Source organism: Poecilia formosa, unplaced genomic scaffold (assembly GCF_000485575.1).
Source record: "Poecilia formosa unplaced genomic scaffold, Poecilia_formosa-5.1.2 Scaffold117, whole genome shotgun sequence".
In the NCBI taxonomy this organism is placed as follows: Eukaryota; Metazoa; Chordata; class Actinopteri; order Cyprinodontiformes; family Poeciliidae; genus Poecilia; species Poecilia formosa.
The window spans coordinates 1,064,090-1,087,731 of NW_006800056.1; the positions used below are offsets into that span (position 1 = coordinate 1,064,090).

A 23,642-nucleotide genomic window follows, 5' to 3' on the forward strand; every position below is an offset into this window, starting at 1 on the left:
TCCGAAGAAGAGAGGCCGGGTTGGGAAAGACCAGCTGAGCGAAAAACACATTTTATTTTCTTTCAACTTTTATTGTTGTAAAAGGTAAAGGTGTCCAAACTTTTTGCCACGTTTGGTGTAATTATAAAGCTGAAAGAACTCACAGACCACAAATAATTTACACAAAAACTATATATATATATTTATTTATTTATTTATTTTTTACCTGTATGCCCTTAAAGCTAAAACTAAACATGGAATATTTTAATGAGAGAAATTAAGTAGTCTTGTTTTGGGATATTTAGTTCATGTTAGATCCAAAATATAAAAAGTGTCTCATAGTTTTACCTTATTAAAATAAAAGCATAATGTACGGTTTCTGACATTTTCAGCAGCAGTGGCATTTGTACGGTTCGTGAACTGCAGTCAGAGGCCACACAAAGTCATTCCGAGGGCCATAAATGGCCCCGGGCCGCACTTTGGACTCCCTGGTCAATTGGATCTGTTCTTTTAATGGTGAATCACAAAACTAACAAAAACCCTCCAACTGATTTTCAATTTTCAAAATGTTCCTGGTATTTGCTTTTGATCTTATAAAGCAAAGCTCCTGGCCAGTTAAACTGCGTTTTGCGTTTTCAGTTTTCTTTGGTAGCATTTTCTTTTACACAGTTGATTACATGAAAACAAGATTTCATCTTGGATTGCCAAACAGTGACTCGGTCTCTTTCATTCAGTGTGTAGCTGCTGCATTCAAAGAACTCTTGCGTCATAAGTTTCAGGAACTGGATCGTGTTTTGTCTGTTTGATGGCTCCTTGGAACAAGCCAACGTTTTCACTCTTACAGTAACTTTTCCAGTTTGAGGTGCCGCGCTGCCAGCGGTGCTGTGAACCTGGCAGTGACACAAATGAAACTTGTTTGAAACAATTTTAACGTCTGTGCAGCGCTTTGTTTTGGCGTTAACCTGTGGTGTGTGTTTGTGGGTGTGTGTGTCTTTAATCGTGCACAGACCGGGTTCTGGAGAAAGCCATGCACAAATGTGTCCTGAAGCCTCTGAAGAGCATCATTGAGGTGATTCTGCACGATTTCCAGGTGAGATTTCTGAAGGCGGTTAAATGCAATGGATTTTATTTTTGGGTGTCAGAGTAGAGGGGGTCTTATCATTGCCTGTCGCCTTCGTCCTGCAGGTGAAAAGCGGCGCGCTGCAGCAGCTCAGGGAGAACCTGGCCCTGGCTAGGACCAAGAAGCCTCATGAGCTGGGGGTCGACGGGGCCGTGCCCCCCGACTCCGTCGCCATCGAGAAAATCCGCCAGAAGTTCCTGAACATGAGGAAGATGTACTCCCCCGACCAGAAGGTGTCGCTGCTGCTGCGAGTGTGCAAACTCATCTACACCATCATGCAGGACAACTCTGGTGAGCAGAACCGCCGTCTGCTGCTTCCTGCTCCACTCTGCAGCTGCCCTCTGACCTCCAAGCGCCGCTTTTCCTCGCAGGGAGGATGTTCGGGGCTGACGACTTCCTGCCCATGCTGACCTACGTTGTGGCTCAGTGCGACATGCCGCAGCTGGACACCGAGGTTCAGTACATGATGGAGCTGCTGGACCCGACGCTGCTGCAGGGAGAAGGTTGGTTCTGATCCATCTGAGATTAAACTCTGATCTGAAGGAATGCTGCCATGTGTTCAGGCAATAGAATGTCTATTTCTGTATTTAAAAAGGATTTCAATTAATTCTTTCATATTTCCAACATTTTCCAAAAATGGCTGAATGAAAGTGTGACAATTTTTTATCCCTTTGTCAAAATAATCGATTTGATTGCTATAATAATTATTAGCTGCAGCCCTACTAACTTTAACAAGTATTTAAGTTCATTAATTTAAAAAAATTCCATCTTTGCTCCATTTCAGATGCAGACACTTCTCGATAATATCATAAAACATGTAATCTAATTGTTGTTTAATTTAAAAAAATGAAACTCCTATGCAGCTTGATCACACACAGAGATATGTTGCAACATGTTTTTCCTGTTCATTTTAATTTTTATGACCTACAGTTAATAAAAAACATAATTTTGTTTCTCAGAACATTAAAAGGTCCGTTAGAAAGACTGCTGACTCGACAGCTGATGGTCACTGACTCCTACCAGAGAGGTCGGCCACAAAGAGCTGTCTGCTAAAGAAACAGGCTGTTTGCTGAATCTCAAAATGTTATTACATAGTTTAGTGGAAGGAAAAAGTGTGCTAGTAATAGGTGCACCAACAACACTGACAACTATCAATCCATGCAAATGAGTTCAGTTATTTTAGCTTAATTTCTGAAATAAATAAAGTTTTGATGATATTCTAGTTTGCAGCTCCAGAACTGCAGCTCTTCAGAGAAGTCTTGAGTTATTTCTCATTTTATTTGATTTTTCTTCTGAAGAGTCAAAAATTGTTTGATCGGTGGTTCCAAGCTTATGTTTCTCATCAAATAAAATTAAAATAAAATAGTGGAGGACAGTTAGGAGCTGAGCTTTGTGGCAGCCTGAGGCAGAACGTTGAGCAGCGGTTCTGCTGTTCGCCTCACGGCAGCAGATCAGGAAGTTCATCAGACCGCCTGTTTCAGTTTCTTCAGAAAGGACACTTTCCACTGAGGACTGCCTTTCAAAGGAACAAGACCGAATTTTATACTGAAATCGCTTGTATGTGCAGTCGACAAATATCTGAACGTTATGGATCCACGTCCGTCTTATCACAGAGAAGATTTCTGCTGAAATCAACCAAGCAGAGGAAAATCCCCCTCAGCAACATGTGACATGAGTATTCACTCATAAGTTATTTTGCAACATCTTTGCACATTTCTTCAGAACCCAAAAGCTTTGTGGCACCTTGTTACTTTTTGTTTCAATTTAAATTGGCAAATTTGCGTTTTTTTGACTGAGTCACGCTGATCTGGAAGCTGTTTCCAAAAAAAACAGCTTCCAGATAAAAAAAAACAAAAAAAAACTGCCAGCCAGCTGATTTATGAATAATAACTTCCTGGTAAATCTGCACAAACATCAAAATATGGATTACATACAATAAACATGCAGAATATTATGTGATATCAACTAATTTCCTACTGCTGAAAAACAGAATTGGCAAAAAACAAAACAAGAAAGAAGGATTCAAATCCAAGACAAGTTCTGTCAAACATAAAAGCAAAATGTAAGTTGTTTTAAACTTAGTTTTATTTTTCATACCACACCCAGGAGAACTTTTTTCTTTATAGAACTTCAAAAACTATAAAGAGCTTAAAGAACAACATATGGTTCGTAAAGGAAAACTCTTTTTAACAAGAAGAAACCTCCAGCAGAAGCAGAACGTGGATCAGTGTGAACGAACCATCTGTCCTGACCGACTGGGTTAAGAGGACAAAACACGTAAAACACAAAAACACGTAAAACACAAAAACACGTAAAACACAGGCGCGCTGATCCAGGAGTACTTTCCATGTTCAACTACAGCTGAAAAGTAAAAACCTGAGGCGGAACATAAAGTTCAATTCTGAAATAACAAATAATACAAAATTGGAGAGTAGTAGAAGAAAATCATGTTTCCAATCTTTCCCATTTTCTCACAGGGTTTCTGAAAAAAACATTTCTCATAAGAGCATCATTTCTGATTCATATAAAATAAAACCACCAGATGTTTCTACCTTCAGTGACACTGATCAGCTGCAGCTCTGCGTAAAGAAGCGTTCAGGACTTGCAGCATACGTTGCTTTTACCAGATTCAAATATTTGTTGCTTTTTATTGACTAAAGAAATAAACACTGTTTTACTAAAGAAACTTGAACCTTGAGAATGAGACAATAAACCTAATATTCTTAACTTTTTTATGAATATTAGGAGTTTGCAGGATCAAACCATTAATTCAAATAAAAAGAACTACCCTGAAATAGTTTAAAGTTGTTTTTCTTTTAACAGAAAATGCGTTTGAACCTACCATTAACTCTATTTTCCATGTCCGGTTTATTTCATCGCTGGAATTCCATTATTTTCTTTGAGTTTTTAAGCTCTTTGTAATTTTTCCTGTAATTATTCGATCTTTGTTCTGCCAGATGTTTTAGTGACAACATCTGAGGTGTGTGCAGAGGAAGGAAAAGTTCTCATGAGTGTTAGGAAATACCGTCCAGTGTTTGATTTGAATAGACTGGATCTAATTCAGATGAGAAGGAATGGGCGTCGACCTCGCATGGTGAAATATTTTCCTATCAGAGTCAACCTGCGTGGCACACAGGCCGATGTAAGGAGCTGGAGGTAACCTGGCCTCAGACAGAACCAAACGGTTTCTGTTTTAAAGAAAGGAAGTTTAAGCTTTTATTTCGTAATTTATGCATCATCTGGTTTCATTTCTTTATAAATTAACCAGTTGAGTTGTGGGTTCCTTATTTTGAGGCAGAAATTGTACAACAAAAATTTGTTTTTTATGTAGAAAAACCATAAAAAGAGAACCACCTGTTTAAAAATAACTAAACCCTAAAAAAAGACGACAGATGAAGTCAGAGCGCTTTTTATGCTCACCAAGAAGAAGATCTGGGATGTAAAAGTTTCTGACCAAATTTATAGTGGAGCTCATTTTTTAGCTAATTTAAAACGTTAGTTGGCACTAATCATCAATATTAGTTCCACTAATGCTAAAGCATTAACTTCAACCATGTTGATTCCCTCCATAGGTCAGACAAATCATGTCCTACTATATTATCTCATCCTCAGCAGGTTCTCATTTGAAATCACTCCTACCTGCAATGTTTGCACTTCAGGAAATGTTTCTTTGGAACAGACCTTCACTCATGGGTTCAGTTGTTTAAGTTAGCTAACTTAAAACTAACACAGTTTAAGTTAGAATTTGTACTTGAATTAATAATAATACAACATCCGTTCATAAGAGTATAAAGTTTGATATTCTACCTTCTTTCTAGACTCATTCTTCTTATTTCTCATTAAATTCAGAATGTAGCACCAGATTATTATCATTATTATTATCATTATTGTGAATGAGTGCTCTGTGTTCTGGCTGCAGTTAGCGTCACTGGTTCAGATATGTAAGCAAATCATTTTCAGGATATCCTGCTTTTTCTGTCAGAGATTAATGTCAAATTTCCTGTCTGATAAACTCTGCCTATTTTTGTCATTATTTTAAGATTGTTTTTGTTTGTTTTTGTTTTCCTTCCTGAGTCTTAATTACATTAAAAAGCCGGGGGGTTCAGCTAGTTTTGAGCTATAGATGCATTAGTGTACTGTAAAGTTTAATTCCTGTTCTAGCAAACTAACACAAATAAGTGAAGTAAAAGGACCGGAAGCTGCTTTGAACCAATGAAAAACATGAATAATTATAAATACAAAAGCAACAAAGAAATGATCACATGTTCAGCCTGTTACGTCTGTTCTGCTTCAAATGTTATTCATTTTGAACAGCAGTGTTAAAATCTGTTACTCTGAGATAATTATTTAACCTAATGAGAAAAAGTGCTTCAGACTGATGATTTTAAACACGCTGACATAAGATAAAACTGACTCTGAATATAAAGCAGAAATATTTATATTGTTGTTTCCCTGCTCCTCCAGGTGGTTACTACCTGACCAGCGCTTACGGCGCCATGGCGCTCATCAAGAACTTCCAGGAGGAGCAGGCGGCCCAGGTTCTGAGCTCTGAGGCCAGGAACACGCTGCACCAGTGGCACCGCCGGCGAACATCGCAGCGCTCCGCCCCCTCTGTGGACGACTTTCAGGTACCTCACCTGACCTGAGCCCACCTTGAACATCCAGGCAGTGAGTCCAATTTGTACCAATTTAAATCAGAACTTTCTCTGAAACGTGCATGAATGATGCTGTGTTGTAACTTTACTAACACAGCACCATGTGGATCAGATGATCTGTGTTTTGGTGGACAGCACCCCCTAGTGGAGTAACTGCATGCAGCGCTTTTATTTTGGTGTTCCTGCATGACAAATGGAAACTGCCTGCGTTCCAAAAGCAGTTTGGATGTGTGTTTGGGATCATTTCCTGCTGGAACACCCAGCCATGTCCAAAGTTCAGCCATCTGGCCAAAACTGTCCCCCTGAGAGGCAAACAGGTTAGGATGTTCAGAAACTGGAAACTACCGGATTATTAATGCCAGTTTCCAAAATGGAGTCATCTTTAAGTCATTATGAAATGAGAGGCTCAAACACGGATAACATCAAGTTTGACTGAGTTTGCAGCTGTTCACAGAGAAAATGCAGATGTCTTCTGGAAAAATGTTGACCAAAGAGACAGGAAGTCTGTTTGAAGGTGTCAACACTGTATGTTCACCGTCAAGCATGGTGGAGGAAGCATCATGCTGTGGGGATGAAGAACAACCTTCAAATTAGAGATGCACAAATCCAATATCAATAGCTGCATTGGTCCCAATATTGAGAAAAATGTCTATGGCATTGTGCCCAATCTATACGGACAGATCTATTGAGTTTAATTCTACACTTTGTCCTCTGAGCGACGTCATGCTTTATTATTTATATTGTATTTAGAATTCCTTTCTGCACTTTCTGAACCATTTGAAAGATTTGTTGCAGTTTGCTTGTTTGACTAAAGCAGTCAACCTGTTGTTTGTGTCAGTTTCAGTTTCTTCAGTGTTTATTTTACATTGGCTGCTTAACTCCTAACTGCACTGACTGAACAAATTAAAGTTGATTTGACACGTTTGCCAGCTTGTGAAGCTTTTTTGTTTTTAAGTGAGCTGCACTGGTGCACAGTTATCAAATAAATTTGTAATTCAGTACTTTTACGTCTTTGCTGAAAAAAAAAAAAAGAAACACTTTCAGTCAGTTCAGCTGTTTTTCTGTATCGGATCGATATCGACCAATACTAAACCTCAGATATTGGTATCAGTACTAAAAGTGAAAAAAGTGGAACGGTGCATCTCTACCCCAAATCCTTCAGGTTCACATCAAGCCAACATTTAGCATTTGCTTGTTCCAACAGCACAGTGGTCCTAAATACAGACCCTACGTAAACTCTCCTTTGCTTCTTCATGAAGCTATAATGTGAGTTTTCCTTCCACAGAACTTTCTCCGGGTCGCCCTGCAGGAGGTGGGTTTGGGCTGCACAGCTAAAACCCTGCAGGTGCAGCCGTACACCACGGCGGAGGAGGTCTGCTCCCTCTGCGCCTACAAGTTCAAGATCCCCGACCCCGAGAACTACGCGCTGTTCCTGATCACCGAGGAAACGAGGCAGCAGCTCGCCGCCGACACACACCCCCAGCAGATCAAAGCTGAGCTGCACAGCCGGCCACTCGCACACGTCTTCCACTTCGTCTACAGGAGGGTGGATAACCTGAACCTCTGCATCCCGGCTCACATCAACAATGGGAACTGCCTTCAGATGGAATAGGGAGGGAAGGATGATTTGGTTGATTTGGTTGATTTGGTATGTTGATGAAGACAGATTTGAGGATGTCTGGTGCTTTGAAGGACCTTTAAATGTCTGCTGAAGCTTTGAAAGAAGACAGAACGATGGATATAGATGCAGATGCATGGGGATGAAGGTATGAAGGCCTCCTCTTTAAATGTTGCTCTAACTGCTGTCCCCATGATGCCTTTTGAAAAAACCGAACACACTGTATGTTCCTGAGCGTGGGCCCCAGATGAAAACGTTTCTTAAATGTTTATTTAATAAATGAGAAATGATCTTTTATAAAACTTGTTTTTATTCCTCCACAGCTGCAGGTCAATTGTGGGTTATATTTCTAATTATTTTTATATTCTTTAAAGTGACTAAAAAGATTCATATTCTGATGTGATGCAGGGGCGTTGAGAGGATCCTGAAACGTTGGGGGGCTCAGCCCAGAAATAGCTGCGTTTTCAACAGCAGAATACATTTCAAATACTCCCAACATGTTTTAGATCTCAGCCTGCTGTTTTGTTTTTATGAATATTAATAAAACAGAAATGTGTAAAATGATTGATGTGGCTGTTTTTATTGTCTGAATAAAGAACAAAGAAAGGACATGAAATAATAAAAAAAATGTACTCAGTGTATCATAGAAAGGATTCAATGCTGACTGACTTCATCAATATTCATTGTAATTAATTTCATAAAGGCCTTACTTTATGAGTAAAGTAAGATTGTAGAAAAAGTGACTGCTTGGAAGAAGAGGAAAATATTCAGTAAGTTAAAACCATATGCCTTCCTGTCCAACCTTCCCTGAAATTTCTTTCTATTGTTGGATATTGTATAAAAATAAATATAATAAATTAATTCCACACTAAACACACATTTAGGGGTTTTTTGGAACAATTTGGAAGATAACAGACAAAATTGGAAGATCCAACATAAAATATTCATCTTTTATTAACCATGTGTTTTGCTTTAAATTTCCGTTGGTAGTAAATGCTGACCTCAAACATTTGAAATTTAGACTTGGATAAAAACATTTAGAGTGAGTCTTATTCCGGACTTGTTAAATAACACAAACATTAACATTCTAGACAAAGATAATCAACCTGAGAAAATTAGGACACTATTGTTTTTTAAACCAAGCAAACCCTTTTTAGTGTTTAGATCTACAGTGATTTATGGATCCCTTTTCTATATATATCAGATTATTTTTCACTAGGCTAGACTTTGCTTGTATCCTTAAAATAATACGTGGTTAGTTTACGGCACAACATGTAAAATGTAAAAAAGAAAAAAAAATCAATAAAAATCAGTTTTAAAAAATCCAATTTTGTCACTACCACCCAAGAATTTCCAATTTGCCGAAAAGGTTGGACACTTCTGCTATAAGTTATCATAAAGTCGGGTTTGTGATAGCGTGATTCTTTGTATTTCTAGCTTTCAAACAGCACCATCTGGAGTCACATATTAGGGGGGGATGTTACACTGTAACATCCATAGACATAATATAATATAATATATGTCCATGGTAACACCTGTTCAGAGGGGAGGGGCGTTAGAGAAATTAATATACTGAGTGACGTTAATTTTGTGAGACAAAGCAAATACAAGTACATGCAAAAGAAAATTCGCAGAAAGTTGTGAATGAAACAAATTAGTGTCGTCATAACATGTTATTTTTTTTGTACTTTAATTTTATTTAACTGATGTGATTTAATTTTAAACACAAAAGAACAACAGGCAACTTCCGCTGCCGCCTTCAGTCAATCAGCAATCATCGATTTTTACAGCATCCGGATGTGCGCAGCAAACGCCCCTCTGTAGAAATTCCTTCTTATCCGGATAGTGTGGAGATCTACACAGGCTGGGGCCCTAACAGAGCGGGGCTTCCTCCGACATGCCTGCTCGTAAATCAGTACCAGGCTAACTGTGCAGCGCCCGCTGTCCTTAAAACGTGTTGGGATTCCAGTGGTACATGTAAGTTTTTGTTTTTATTTTGTCTTGGTTACGACACTAATTACTGTAGTACATGATAAGCCATTTGTAACGTTCAGCTAACTACTGTCAGTTCTAAATGTAGTTTAAAGTGAAATAAGCTGATTTAACTGACGCAACATTGACTGAAGTTCATAATTTCAGCCTGCTGAGGAAATGTTCCAAGTTAATTAATATAGTAAACAAAATACCGCCATAATATGAGCTGTTATTTAGTTTCATCTGTCATAATAGGAGTAAGACGTGATAATATAACGTAAACATGATTAGTTTGTGCTAAAATATCCCCAATCACTAACACTTTACTTTCAGTTTCATGGAATACTTTTAGAAATCACAAATGATTTATAACTGGCTACATGTTTTATGTAAAGTGACCGTAAATGAGGGTAGATTAATGGCGATAATATTGGCAAATATTGCAATGACAATATCAGGTGCAATTTATGCCTGTTTTCTTCTTTCTTCTTTAGTTAGCTGTTCCTAACCTGTTCCGTCTCTTTGTAACCTTTGGCATCGACATTTGTGTTTGGTGTGAACGTTTGTGGTCGTGAAATAAACTGGGCGATTATGGAGATAGTAGTTCCTCCTGCTGTCAGTTTGCCAGTTCCAGTCCCTCATCGCGTCCATCACGTTTTCGTGTCCCTGGGTAAACTTCACTGGTGGCACCGGTGTACCAGCCTCGCTTCTGTCAGACTTCCTCTGATAGAATAATGTGACTCCAATCCAGTAGTTTGCCATCGTAAAGAAGTGTCTCTATACAACTTTTCTCTTTAAAATACCGATATTGTAGCTGTCAGTATTGGCCGATACTGACACAATATCATATCAGCACGAATCATACATACATACTTTTATTACTTATTTTGTAGTGTGAAATGTTAAAACAGGGTTGATCAAGTGATATTACTCAGAGAACAACAGTCAACCACAATACGTATGAGAACAACTGGCCCATGTAATAATATTATCCAATGGGTCTGCTGCAGGATAGAAATCATGGAGCAGACTAAATACTGGAGCGAGTGCTTTTATCAGTGTGCTTATATCAGAGATTTTACATGCAGATCGATATATTCTGATACTCATTTGACTGATTTTGGACCAATTTCCGATATCAGTATTGTATCGGAACACCTCTATTGTAAAGTGTCTTTGAATGACCTGATAAGGTGCTACATAAGTCTGATGTCATTTAATTTCTGTTCTATTGGTTAAATATTACATTTAGCATGGAAACACAACTTAACTATTCTTAACGTATATTAACCAACAATTATTGCACTCCAAACTGTCCTTTGCTATGAGAATATTGGCCATATAGATCTTGTGATTACAATATGTTAGTGATATATTATGCAGCCCCTGTTGATGGATTTAGATGTTCTTCTGGTTAAATATTGAGGAGCTAATTAAGCTGTGACACATATAAAACATGCATAGTGATGATTTCTAGTTATGGAGTTATAGTTTGAGTTTAGATTTTACAGACAGAACCTGGAAGTCGTAATGACCTGAACTCATTACATCAGTTTATGAATCATACATCATGACTCCCAAATGTTTTAAAAGTGTTGGACATTAGAGGACAGCCGGGTTTATCTCCTGTTTCCAGGCCAGTCTGACTCTTGGCTTCTTCTAACTGAAAATGTGCTGAGCTTCCTGAAGCCTGCAGGTGGCGCTGACTCTCTGTCTCCATATTGCCTGGCAAACAGGTTGTTTGGTGCATTCCTAGTGACTGTTTCTTCTCAGGAAGTGAACCATAAAGCTGGAAACACTTCCACACCCTGGCAAGAAAGCACTAAATAAATGTGGCAGTTTTCCATGTTTAATCTGAACCGTCTGTGTGGGCCGATTTTTAGCTGCGCAGTAACAACTAATAATGCCTAATACACAGTTTAGTGCTCAGAGCTTCACTCGTTCTTTTTTTTATGATGTCTTCACCACTGGAGCTGTTTAATTCAGATCAGTTTCTGCTTTGATCCCTGATCTGATCAACTCCAGCCCTTCTGTGTTTTTAATTTCCTCAGTTTTCATCTCCAGCCAGCTTTTGTTTTTCCTGTAATATGTCTGAGACATTTTCTGCTCCACGCTGCAGCATCGGAAAAACTTCTTCCGCCCCGACTCAGAGTCTATTCGTTTCTATTCCCCAAAGTCAAACTGATCTGTAGCTTTCCATTAACGCTGCTCTTGATACATTTTTAATTAAATTTGTCATTATTGCACTCATTTCTCCAGAACTTTATTTTACATACACAGTGCATCTATAAAGCATTCACATTGCTTCACTTTTCACACATTTTGTTCGAGCTTTATTACCAATTGTATTAAATTAATCTCTTTCCTCAAGATTTTATACACAAATACCCCATCAGGACGATGTGGATTTGAGTTTTTGAGTGTTTCACAAATTTCTTAAAAATAGAAAGCCGAGAAATAAAGTTTATGTAATATTGTAATTCATACCCATTGAGATGAAGCTCAGACTGGAGTTTCCACTGATCATCCTGGACATGTTTCTGCAGCTTAAATAGAGCTCAGGCTTTTCACCATAGCAAATTCTGCTGCTTGATAAATTGTTGTTTTGAGACCATTTTCAAATAATATATTAATATTTGGCATAACATGGCAAATTCACACTCTCAAAGACCAATAAACTTTAATTTTGTAAAGAACACTTAAGACTGGAACTGAAAGATATTTTAAATATTGAAAATAAAACCCAACAACCAAAAACGATAAATATAGCTGAAATAAAAAGCACACATAACAGAAACCATAAATAAATTGGATTATGATGTCTCTATAAACAAAACTGCCCTCCACAGATATTAATCATCAGAATATAAATTATCAAGCTCACTTTATTTGAGCTTTCTGTTATTTGATTTATTGCTTATTGCAACAAGCAACAAGCTTACCTGTGGTAAATTCAGCTGGCTGGCTGGATGGACTTGAATCGAAAAGCACACACACGCACGCACGCACGCACGCGCGCACACACACACACACACACACACACCTGTCTATATCGGGCCCAATAGTTGACAGAAACTCCAAGCATGAATTATGTGCAGACCTGAGAGACTTGGATCTGGGGAAACATCCAGAAACATCCCAGAGAGCAACTATGTGGACATATTGGTGCATTATTTATGCGCAGGATCCTACATCTTCTTTTTCCCAAATATCCACTTTGGTCTGAGTTTTTATAAATAATAGTTTTAATGATATTTAGTGGAGTTTTTGTGTGGATGAAAAGCCAAAACGCATAAAAATGTATTAATATCCAGCTACGTCTCAACTAGCTTTAAGTCTTACTGTGATTAAAAATGTTTCTCAATATTTTATGTCATTTGTAATTTCTTTTTTAGAAAAGAAAGTGAGAAAAAGAAATGGATTAAAATTGTAAATTGCATTTTATTTATAATCTGTGGCACAGCTCTAATTACTTTATCACAGATCGTCTCATTGTGGCAAAATTCACCAATATTATTGCATTCATCATTTGTCTTAATAGCTGACAGCTCCAATTGCATAAATACATTACTCTGCTTCATGTTCCATATTTCGGTTATGATCTGTATCCTGCAGTCGGCCTGTAAGTCTGACCAACAACAGGAGACTACAGCCTCCTGTTTTTGTTGAGGCTGCCTGAACTCTGTGGTGATTCTGTGGTGAAGCTCTTCTAAAATGTCGGCTTTGGAGCTCAAATGTTCATCTTCTGCTTCTGTTTGTACACAGCTGGAGTCACTGAAGTTCACCCTGCGACTCTAACCTCACTGTGCGCCGCTGTTTACTACAATTCAAAACACTTTATTTTGTTTTTAGTTATTTTTCTTGAAGCACGTTCAGCCCTTTGGTCTGCAGATTGCGTCTTGTTTCATAAACACGGCTGTTTGTTGTTTCTGTTTCCTTCCAGGTTTGTCGCTCGCTCCCTGATCAAGATGTCGACTCCCAATCCGCTGTTGAGGCTGGAGCAGCGAGCGGCGGAGGCCGACCAGATCATCGAGTTCCTGAAGCAGCAGGTCCAGCTGCTGAAGGAGAAAGCCTGTAAGATGCTCATCCTCACGTTAGCAAACACAGTGATGGTGTGAAAACTGTTTGCACCCTTTACGATATTATCTGCATGTTTGTCCCACTTCAGTGCTTCAGAACATCAAACTGATTTAAATATTAGTCAAAGACAATACAATAAAATGTCTTTATTATTATGCAAGAAAAAATCCAAACCTTCATGATCCTGTGTGAAAACAGGGTGTGTGCAGGTTTCACCACCTCAAATTTAAGATTTTTAAGACCATTATGAATGGAATTTAACATCTGTATCTCCAAAGAAATGTTTGAAAGTCGTCCATGTTGTCCATTTTAAAGGCCTTTACTTTATATACATGAATTTCAGACTTTTTAAGAATTTGTGGACACCCTAAACCCAGTAACTGGTTGGGCTGCTCTTAGCAGCAACACCTGCAGTAAAGTGTTTGTGATACTGGCTTTGAGTCTTTCCAGCTTTGGAGGAATGTTGACCTACTGGGTGAAATGTCATGATGCATTGAGCAGCTCACCCGGAGCGCAGCTCACCCGGAGAGCAGCTCACCCGGAGCGCAGCTCACCCGGAGCGCAGCTCACCCGGAGCGCAGCTCACCCGGAGCGCAGCTCACCCGGAGCGCAGCTCACCCGGAGAGCAGCTCACCCGGAGCGCAGCTCACCCGGAGCGCAGCTCACCCGGAGAGCAGCTCGATATATTTTCAGCATCCTTGTTAAACCAAAAACGTTGCCAAATATTGTCAAACTATTGACAACCCCTTTTTTGGAAATGCGCTTCTCCTCTCCCTCATCTTCCTCCTCTCCCTCCTCTTCCTCCTCTCCCTCATCTTCCTCCTCTCCCTCCTCTTCCTCCTTGACCGGCTCTATCGGCGCATCATTTGAAAGTTTTCCATTTTCTCAGCCTCACTGTCTCTTTCTCTTCTTACAGACTGCATGGGGTGAAGTCAAGTGACTACACACTGTACACACAGCGCAGCGCTTTAAACAGACATGAACAAACCTTACCTTCATACAGCCAAAGATACAAAAACTAATGTTCTTTTTTTTCTAAAACACAAAAATACCTAAATACCTACATGGGAAAATTGACGTTGGTCATCGTCATAAATTTCAGTTTCGGCTCATTTCCGTTTTGAAGTTGGCCACTTGGTTTTTGCAGAATTGTTGTAATTCAGGCGCATTGGAGGACTGGAGGCCATCACACTGCCACCACCGTGTTTCACTGTCGGTTTGACGTTCCTTTTCTAAAATACAGTGTTACTTTTACACCAGATGTAACGGGACACGCACCTTCCAAAGAGTTAAACTTTTGTCTCGACAGTCCAGAGACTATTTTTCCAAAAGTCTTGGAGATCATCAAGATATTCTGGAAAACTGAGACGAGCCGTAATGTTCTTCTTTCTCAGCAGTGGTTTCATCTTGAATCGCTGCCATGCAGGCTGTTTTTATCCACTTCTTCACACAGAAACATGCAGGTTGAACACTTTCATTTAAAAACTGACTTTCCTGTTTGCTTGTGCAGTCTTTGGCTAGTATCTAAATTGGTTTGATGTTCCAGAACACTGAAATGAGACAAACACGCAAAAGAATAGGAAATGAGGAAGGAGGCAAACACTTTTTCACACCACTCCAAGGGGGCGGTGGGCTCTGATTCAGATCCGGAAATATGATTTCCCTCATTTTAATTTAAATTAAAGCATCACAACATACTCAATGTGTGCAAAATCGTGATTTTATTTAAATTTAGATTCATAGTGCAGATTTGTCTAGAAAGAAAAGTTCCAGCTTTTGATTGAAAATGGACTCATTCTGTTCTCTACGTCTGTTTAGTGAAAAAAGGTTTAATTGAAGATCAACAACTTTTATTTTAACACAAACCCTTCTGAGTAATTTATATATTTAAGGGTGTTTTTGTTGCAGCGGTCCAGGCCAGCGTGAGAGAGGAGAAGAGACTGACGGCGGAGAACGCCAAGCTGAAGAACGACATCGAGGAGCTGAAGAAACAGCTGCTGGAGAGAGAAAAAAGGAGAGGGGGTATGTTGACTTGGACTGATGAGGACAACATGTCCGCCAGTAGTTGTGCATCTCGCATGCATCGACCTTTTCCATGAGGGACTTGCGGGAATGAAATCGGTCTGGAAGAAATAAGTCGTTTAATTGGGTAAAATTGGAAATCTTCAGGAATGTGTTCCAACACACTGGACACAACGTTCTTCCAATCGGGATCACGGTTGATTGCTTAGCTCAATCACACATAGATAAATACTGTCAGGGCTCCTCTGATCTGGTTTAGAGATTAAAAGACCAACTTTATAACCCGACTTCAGTGCCCTGCAGGGAAATTATCCATCGGTTGCTTCAGTAAATCGTCTTGTGATCAAACAGGGTTTCAGTTCACAGAGAAGTCTGACTTTGTTCTGTAACTTTAAGTCTGGAGTCAAGTCAGAATGGTTGGAGTACATGGTGACTGACGGCGTGTTAAAATGTCAAACTCGATGCGAAAATACTAGACACTTTTTTATCCAGTTGAGAGAGAGGCCTTGATGTGAGGCTAATATTTAAACAGATAGCGTTAGCTTCTGTCATCTGGGAAGATAGATTAATTAAAGCTCTTTCTATAAAATTACATTCATGTTTTAAAAATGCTGAATTTCTATAATTCCAGTGTTTCCTCCTCCCTCTTGTTTTACCAACGCCATAGAGTCTGTGCTGTTTTTAGAATTTATCACAGAACAACTTCATCATTAAGTTTGAAACATGCACACCAACAGGGGAACGTTGGTGCGTTTCTGTTACTTTTAGATGCGCATGTCTTGACATCCAGCAGGGGGTGCTGCGGCGCTCCTCACCCCAAATTCTCACATCCAAACTTCAACTGCAGAGGGTGAACTGTTTGAAGGATAGTTTATGTTTTATGACTGAAGTTAACCCAAATCTTGTAATATTTTGGGCCAATTTAAGAAGAAATATTGCTTAGCAATTAAATAACAATATGCACAGCTTACAGTAAAATTTTACTGGCTGTACTCATGAAAACAGGTTGTGATTTAGCTAGCACCACACCCTGAAGATTCAAACTCATGTCACCATCTCGGCTCAAAGTTTGCATCTCTTCAGTTCTTTTAAAGTCTTAAATCTATAATTTCCTCAAACTAAAAGGATTAAACCACAAGCCACCAGTGTTCGGTGTTTGTTCCTTCGTCGGCTATCAGTGGGTTTCTGATTGACTCCAGTGCATCTGGTCACAAAAGTTGAGTAGTTCATCTTTTTTGTTTTTGCCAAAGAAATAAGTTTCTATTAACTGTCAGAAAAACACAGGAGACCTGAAGCTTCTTCTGCCTGCAGCTTTAGTAAACCGAATAGTTCAGATCTTAACATAGAATTAAGGTAATTGAACGCATCGTGGCGACGGAGGCATTCCTGCAGACCGATGTTTGTCCGACTCCGGCTCTGCATGTTGTGGTAGTTCAAACATCAGGCGCCCCAAATGACGGGTCATTTCTCCTGGAGGGCGGAGCGCCGGCCGCCGCTCGTTGTTTTCCGTCTTCGCTGCCCTCCTCTCCATCAGCGGCGACACGCTGTCATTAGAGTGTTTGCTTCAGGCGGCCGTCCTCCCACTGCCTGAGTAAATAAAACCTCTCTGGGTCATTTAGCTGGTCTGGGTGGTGCAGCCGCCTCTGGACCGGACCGGACTGTCTGGACCGGACTGGACCGGACCGGATTGTCTGGACCTGACTGGACTGTCTGGACCAGACTGGACTGGACTGTCTGGTCTGGACCGGACTGGACTATCTGGACCAGACTGGACTGTCTGGACCAGACTGGACTGGACTGTCTGGACCAGTCTGGACTGGACTGTCTGGACCAGTCTGGACTGGACTGTCCGGTCTGGACTGGTCTGGACTGGACTGTCCGGTCTGGACTGGACTGGACTGGACTGACTGGACCAGATCGTCTGAACCGTCTCTGCTGTTGTTCTCCCTGCAGTGCGGGACATTGCCATGCCGACGGGTGACGCCGGTGCTGATGTGGGTTCGAAGCCCGCTCCTCCCAAACCGGCTGCTGCTCCAGCCTCTGGTTCCCTGCCCTCTGCTGCCCAGAACCCCCAACCCAAAGACGAACCCAAGAAGAAGAAGCAGGAGAAAAAAGGTTGGTGGAGGAAAGTGGAGGAGGTTGTTGGGTTTTGATCAGTGGGGATGATTAATTATGGCTGAAATGACTAATGGTCTCAGCTGCTGTTGGTTTTATTTCCTCTATTTGACTCCAGGAAGGAAAACAAAACATCCAGAGATTCTAAGATCAAAGAAGATAAGAGCTAAAAATGTAACGTTTATTTATTAATGTTCAGATTTATGATCAGGCAACAGATTGTTACAGGCTCTGTCCGTTCATTCGTTCATCCAATTAATACTGAGTGTATTTTGTTTAAACATTATATCTGAGTTATAAAGGACTGGGATCAGAGGAAACATAATCGGGGAAAGTCCCGGCGCTCAGTCAGTGATGTTTGGTTTTGCTGCGTCTCGTTCTGAACGTTTCTGACGTCTTTCTCATCCTGAAGATCCCAGCCTCCAGATTTCGGTGTAATTTGTGCTGGAAGACCTTCTCTCCCCCGGCTGTGTTCAGGTGGAGACGTTGTTCTGATTATCGTCCTGGAAAAGGAACCGCTGAGGTTAACTCGAGGCCTTCCTCCGGCCATTCATCAAACCGGTCTGGTTCCAGTTCTGGGAGGAAATTTAATCAGATTCCAACAAAAATGTCCTGCATTGTTTCAAGTGGTTTTTAATTTCTGTGATATTCATAAGGCCAGTATCAGTTTGGGGCCCATTCATCTTTTTAAACAAATATTTGTATTGATATGCACAATTATAGAGCATGAAATCAGCCCCAGCTGCTCGTCTTTGGCCACATTCAGACCAGCCTGACCTTCCTGCAAACCGCCTGGTTTCATGGTTTTCACTGGAGTTTTTCTGCTTTCAGGTGAGAAAGCAGAGAAGAAGGCAGCGGCTCCAAGCCAGGAGGACGCCAAGGTGGACGTGTCCCGTCTGGACCTGCGTGTTGGCCGTATAATCACAGCTGAGAAGCATCCGGACGCCGACAGCCTGTATGTGGAGCAGGTGGATGTGGGCGAGGCGGCGCCCCGTACCGTGGTCAGCGGACTGGTCAAGCACATCCCTCTGGAACAGGTACGCAGGTCGGATCCTCGTTAACCACAAACGCTTTAATAACAGCTTTTAAATATGCATTATCATAACTCTAAATTATTCTGTAGATTCAACCCAAACTGCTTTGAACAGATACGTTTATGGATGTGAAAGTATTAAAGAATTGTAAGTAATTTAGTAATTCTGAAGTACTAAAGTATCCTTTATAACATTTATGTTGGTCTAAAATAAATCAGGTTTGGCTCTGCATCCATAGTTTCTGCACTTCCAGCAGGAACCTGAACATTTTATGCAGTTTATTGTTCATTAAACCACTAAACGCTGACAAATCAGACATTTAGAGGCAAATCTGTTGGTCGTCTCCTGGGATGATCCAGTGATGGTCGACACACAACCAGGACGGCTTAGAGAGTTGGCCGAGGGGCGGCTGGGTGAGGGCTGCTGATGATACGAAACAAAACCTAACTGAACTTTTAGGGTTTTTATTATATATTTATCTATTGTCAGACTTGACATGAATACAAAACGTACAGACAAATTCTGATTCCATCCTATGATGAATATAAACGCTGCAAGTGAAAATGATTTTAGTCATCGATTAATTTGTTAAATATTCTGACACAAATTGACACATTTTTTATTTAACAACTTTATCTTATTTTATACAATATTAAAAATACAATAAAAATTAAAATAAACAAATCATTTAACTCCTTTTTCAAATAATAAAACTAAAATATTTTATTGCCCAGATTTCAATAACAACATCAGGACAGCTGACCAGCCGGGTCTTTGTGTTGAAAAAATGTTGACAGGAAATGTGACAATATGACGAGGTAATCATGTTACTGGAAGACATTATTTAGAGATCAAGTTGCAACACGGAGCCAAGCGTGTGTCAGAGCAGTTATTGAGCGAGTGTGTGTGAGATGACAGTCACAAGCCTCACAATATTCTGAGGAAATATTGAAGAAATATAACTTCTTCCTCACTGCTCGTTTGATACAAACAGTTTAACTATAAATCAGCTCTTAAAGTTGCACCAAGCAGGTGGTGTTGCTTTTATCCGTGGAGTTGATGCTGGTGCAGTTCTCACTGAAAACAGCCTTCACAGAGGGAAGTGCTTCTTCTAAATTAACCTTTTGGAGTGAAAGACGGCGTTCCCGATCCGTTTGACACGCTGGAACTTATTTAACTCCATCCGGCTTTGTCATCCATCACATCATTTTTATTAAAAAAAATACAAATTAATTTTGATTAATTTCATTTTTAAAAATGTATGCATTAAAATCTATGTAATTAATGAATCAAAATTAACCATAATAATTTGTTTCCCAATAATAGCTCCTGTTATGGGGATGTTGGGCAGTTCTTGTCACTGGAACATTTTCTGGATACCTTTTGGTTCATTTAACAGTATTTTTGTTGCCAAAACTGTTTCAGGATGTAATCTTCTCTGTGTCTTAATTAATGTATGGTAATATTTTTCTGTGTCGCTGCAGAGACGCTGCAGACCGTTTCCATCGGTCTGCGGATCAGTCGGTAAATCTGCAGCGAAATTCCTGTTTGACATCCTGGTGAATAGATTTAGATAAACAGCTTATTACCGTCAATCTGTCCAGCTACCAGCAGTCAGAGACAGGAGGTGATACATCACTGGTTTTATGTCTGTTCTGCTGACCATAAATAAATCATTGGCCTAAGTCTTAATCCCAGGACTTGGACTGGATGATATTGGGAGAAGTGTTTGGGGAATTTTCAATAATTACGGCTCAGTTTAGAATATCTGGGTGTTTATGCTGCCAAACTGCCCACAGACGAAAACACGACAGTGTTTTCTGATTTCTGTTGTGATATCTCAAAAGATAACATTATTTTATGAAATGCTTTGTCTTTGCCTCAATGAAGGATTTTTTGGGAATGTTTGAGAAGTTCCTGTTTGTTTCTCCTGATACGGGCCGCAAACAGAACCGAAGAACTGGGATCCAAATTTCACTTTCTGACTCGGTTTTCCCTGCAGATGCAGAACCGGATGGCGGTGATGCTGTGTAACCTCAAACCGGCCAAGATGAGAGGCGTGGTGTCCCAGGCCATGGTCATGTGTGCCAGCTCGCCAGACAAAGTGGAGATCCTGGACCCTCCGAGCGGATCCGTCCCCGGGGACAGAGTCAGTGTCCAAGGCTTTCCAGGTGTGTGTCCGTGCAGAAGAATGGGAATCTATGGGTCATGAAACCTTCCTTAGAGTCCACAAATGGTTCCTATCTTTAGGAAATGAGGGGTGCCATTAAAACAGAAATGACATCATGGGCTTGAACGCTTGAAGACGCCACAGAACGGGTCTCTAAACCCACCTCAGGGTTCTGTTTGCTGCTGTTTAAATGAACTGTGACTGCTGGGCTTAACGGCCAATCAGCCGTCGTCGCTCAGACTGTAACCTGACCGTCTTGTTGCAGTTTGCTGAGGAAATGAGCGTCCTAATTATTTCTCTTAGGTTTGATCCAAGTGAACGAGGTTTGAAAGGAAACCGCGTCTCGTTAACTTCCTGTCTATTAAAGCAGCGTGCAAAAACGACAGCAGGGTGCCCATGCCCGCCATCCTGTGGCTTTTAGGTGCATCCCATCTCCAGCACACCTGAATTCAATAAACAGCGATGGAATGATGAGGGAATCCCTCCATTTAATTCAGGTGTTGGAGCAGGGATGCAGCTGAAGTTGAGGGATAAGAAGCTTTCTAAGAGAAGGAGCACACTCTTTGTTTTCAGGATGAAAACAGGAAGTTGTGATCCCTGCGTTTCCAACTGTATCCCTTCAGGCTGTTCTTCTTCTCTTCAGCTGATACTAAACACATGAGGAAGCATCACTTGTAGTTGCTGTAGGACGACAGAGATCTCTGGACTTCAGCCCTGTGAGTTTGCAGGAAGGGCGGCCAGATGTCATCAGTCTGGGTTATCAAGATGAAAACCAGTAGTGAGCACCATTAGCCAAAAAGTTTGTTGCACTCACCCTAAAGCCCTAATCATAAAAATTAGTTCTGCTATCGCTAAAGCACCAACATGTCATTCAGTGAAAGCTAATGCTAAAGAGCAACACCAGCATGGAATCTAGCTAAAGAGCTAATTTCAGCCATGTTTATACCCTCCAAAAGTAACAAGGTGAACATGAGAAGGCGCTCAAAAAACTACATATATGTGAATTTTTCCATGTTTTTGTTTCATTAACACTCCTGGCTGTTTGTAAACAAACAAAAAAACAAATGTTTTTGTTTGTTTATAACAAACAAAAAGAGTTTAAATAAAATTTATTGGATGAAAAGACAGGAGGACAGTAGAGGAAGCGGAAGTGCTGCATAAACGGACTTCAAAATAAGAGCATGAATCTCAGAAGAATTCCAAAAAGCCAAAACTTCAACGTAGATGTTTAGCCAACATCAAGTTTACAAAATAGCATTTAAATTTGCACTTTACATGTGGACAAATTAATTTAGAGGAATGATTTAATGATTTAAAATAACAGTTATTACACACTGTCTCCTGGCTCTTAGTCCCTTCTTTAGCCATGTTCTCATATAATAACTGTAACAGTCTCTGCATGTGACTGCAGCCCAGGTAGAACACACACGGACGTTGCCATGTTGTTTAAACTGCAATTTTTTTTAGTCAATAGGAAAATTACAGCATATTTAGGCCAACATGTTCAACTAATTGGATCCCTCTAAGACTCTTGTAAAAACAACAAAAATACACAGAGGGTTTTTGCTCACCTCCTGTTTACTTTCTTTTCCCCAATAAACCCTGCAGTGCCAACACACTGTCTAATTACTCACATTTCCCAAAAGGTGAGCGGTTGCAGCTCACTTTTACTCCCTGAAACGGCCGAGGATGTCTGCTGGAACCCAAACATCAACACAAGTTCCCAATTAGAAGCTCTTTCAAGCTTCTGATTTGATTAGCTGCAAGCCAGCCTCCAGAAATGAAACATGGTTGCATGAGTTTTGACAGATGCTAAAGAAGATCAGAATGGTGGAATGAGAACCTCACCTCTCCGTTTCCCTGAGATCAACTCGGGTTTGCATGGTTTAGATTACCGCTGAGAACAAACAGGCGTTTTATGGGGCCAAGGCTCAAATGGAACATGACGGAAAGTCAAACTAAGTGTATTGAAGTTGTGTTCTCTACAGGTTACACAAGGAGGGGAAAAGGGTTCTGGAAGCAGGAACCAGCTGTTTGCTTCAGGAGAACTCGGGTTCAGACTTTGTTTTCCTCCGTTTCAGGTGAACCAGACAAGGAGCTGAACCCTAAAAAGAAAGTGTGGGAGCAGGTTCAGCCTGAGCTGCGCACCGACGACCTCTGCGTCGCGACCTACAAGGGAGCCGCCTTTGAAGTGGTCGGGAAGGGAGTGTGCAAAGCCCAAACTATGAGTAACAGCGGAATCAAATGAAATAGCGGAGCTGCCTGGAATAGCTCGGTGTTTACTCTGCCGATGACCGCAAATGGTGATGAATGAGAGGAAATGCTTTTAAGATGTTTAATAAAGCATTTGGATTGAGCTGTGCTGAGTTTGTGTGTCCCAAGAATCTGTCCCGTCACTGTCGCCTCCAAACTGGATCCAGTCATGGCCCATAAAGTGTAATCAGGACAGCAGCATCTGTGCATGAAGTCTTCTCTCCTGAGGAACATCAGCCTGATTGGGCTTTGATCTTCAAGCTGTAGGACCTAATGAAAGAGACCAGGGAGAAGTCTCTGGGCTGTTGGCACAGATATTTACATGGCTCTGTGTCCCATCTTTTCCATTTCCTCTCATACCGTAATTGTTGCAATACTTAGACGATCTCTGAAACCGGAGCGCTTTGTGCTGTGATGATGGACGGCGCACTCTGTAAGCCGGCCTCGACTCCATGGCACCTGACGTAGAAATATACAGGAAGTCTGGAGATATTTTTATTTCAGCAGCTTAATTTAAATCTGAATTATCTTTAAATATTTAACCATTTTAATTTGAAGACATTTATTGGAAGAGTAAAAATATTTTAACACAAGAATAGAGTTTAATCCAATGATTTACTTT

General features: G+C 40.4%; 2 protein-coding genes across 3 annotated transcripts in view; both read left to right on the forward strand.

The window, feature by feature from the left end:
* Positions 1–7,936, forward strand: part of LOC103143898 (ras and Rab interactor 2) — a 28,104-nt gene extending 20,168 nt beyond the window's left edge. For both annotated transcript variants that reach the window (XM_016675608.1, XM_007560611.2), the window contains exons 9-13: positions 987–1,069; positions 1,165–1,390; positions 1,471–1,602; positions 5,564–5,727; positions 7,040–7,936. In XM_016675608.1, coding sequence (XP_016531094.1) covers positions 987–1,069; positions 1,165–1,390; positions 1,471–1,602; positions 5,564–5,727; positions 7,040–7,366 — 932 coding nt within the window. In that variant the 3' untranslated portion in view covers positions 7,367–7,936. The remainder of the gene's footprint in view (positions 1–986; positions 1,070–1,164; positions 1,391–1,470; positions 1,603–5,563; positions 5,728–7,039) is intronic.
* A 1,279-nt stretch (positions 7,937–9,215) lies between these two features.
* aimp1a (aminoacyl tRNA synthetase complex interacting multifunctional protein 1a) lies at positions 9,216–23,123 on the forward strand. The gene is made up of 7 exons (XM_007560613.2): positions 9,216–9,349; positions 13,290–13,420; positions 15,335–15,448; positions 17,402–17,563; positions 18,395–18,600; positions 20,600–20,768; positions 22,849–23,123. Coding segments are annotated over exons 1-7 (951 nt in total). The 5' UTR covers positions 9,216–9,347; the 3' UTR covers positions 23,016–23,123.
* Positions 23,124–23,642: the final 519 nt, after the last annotated feature.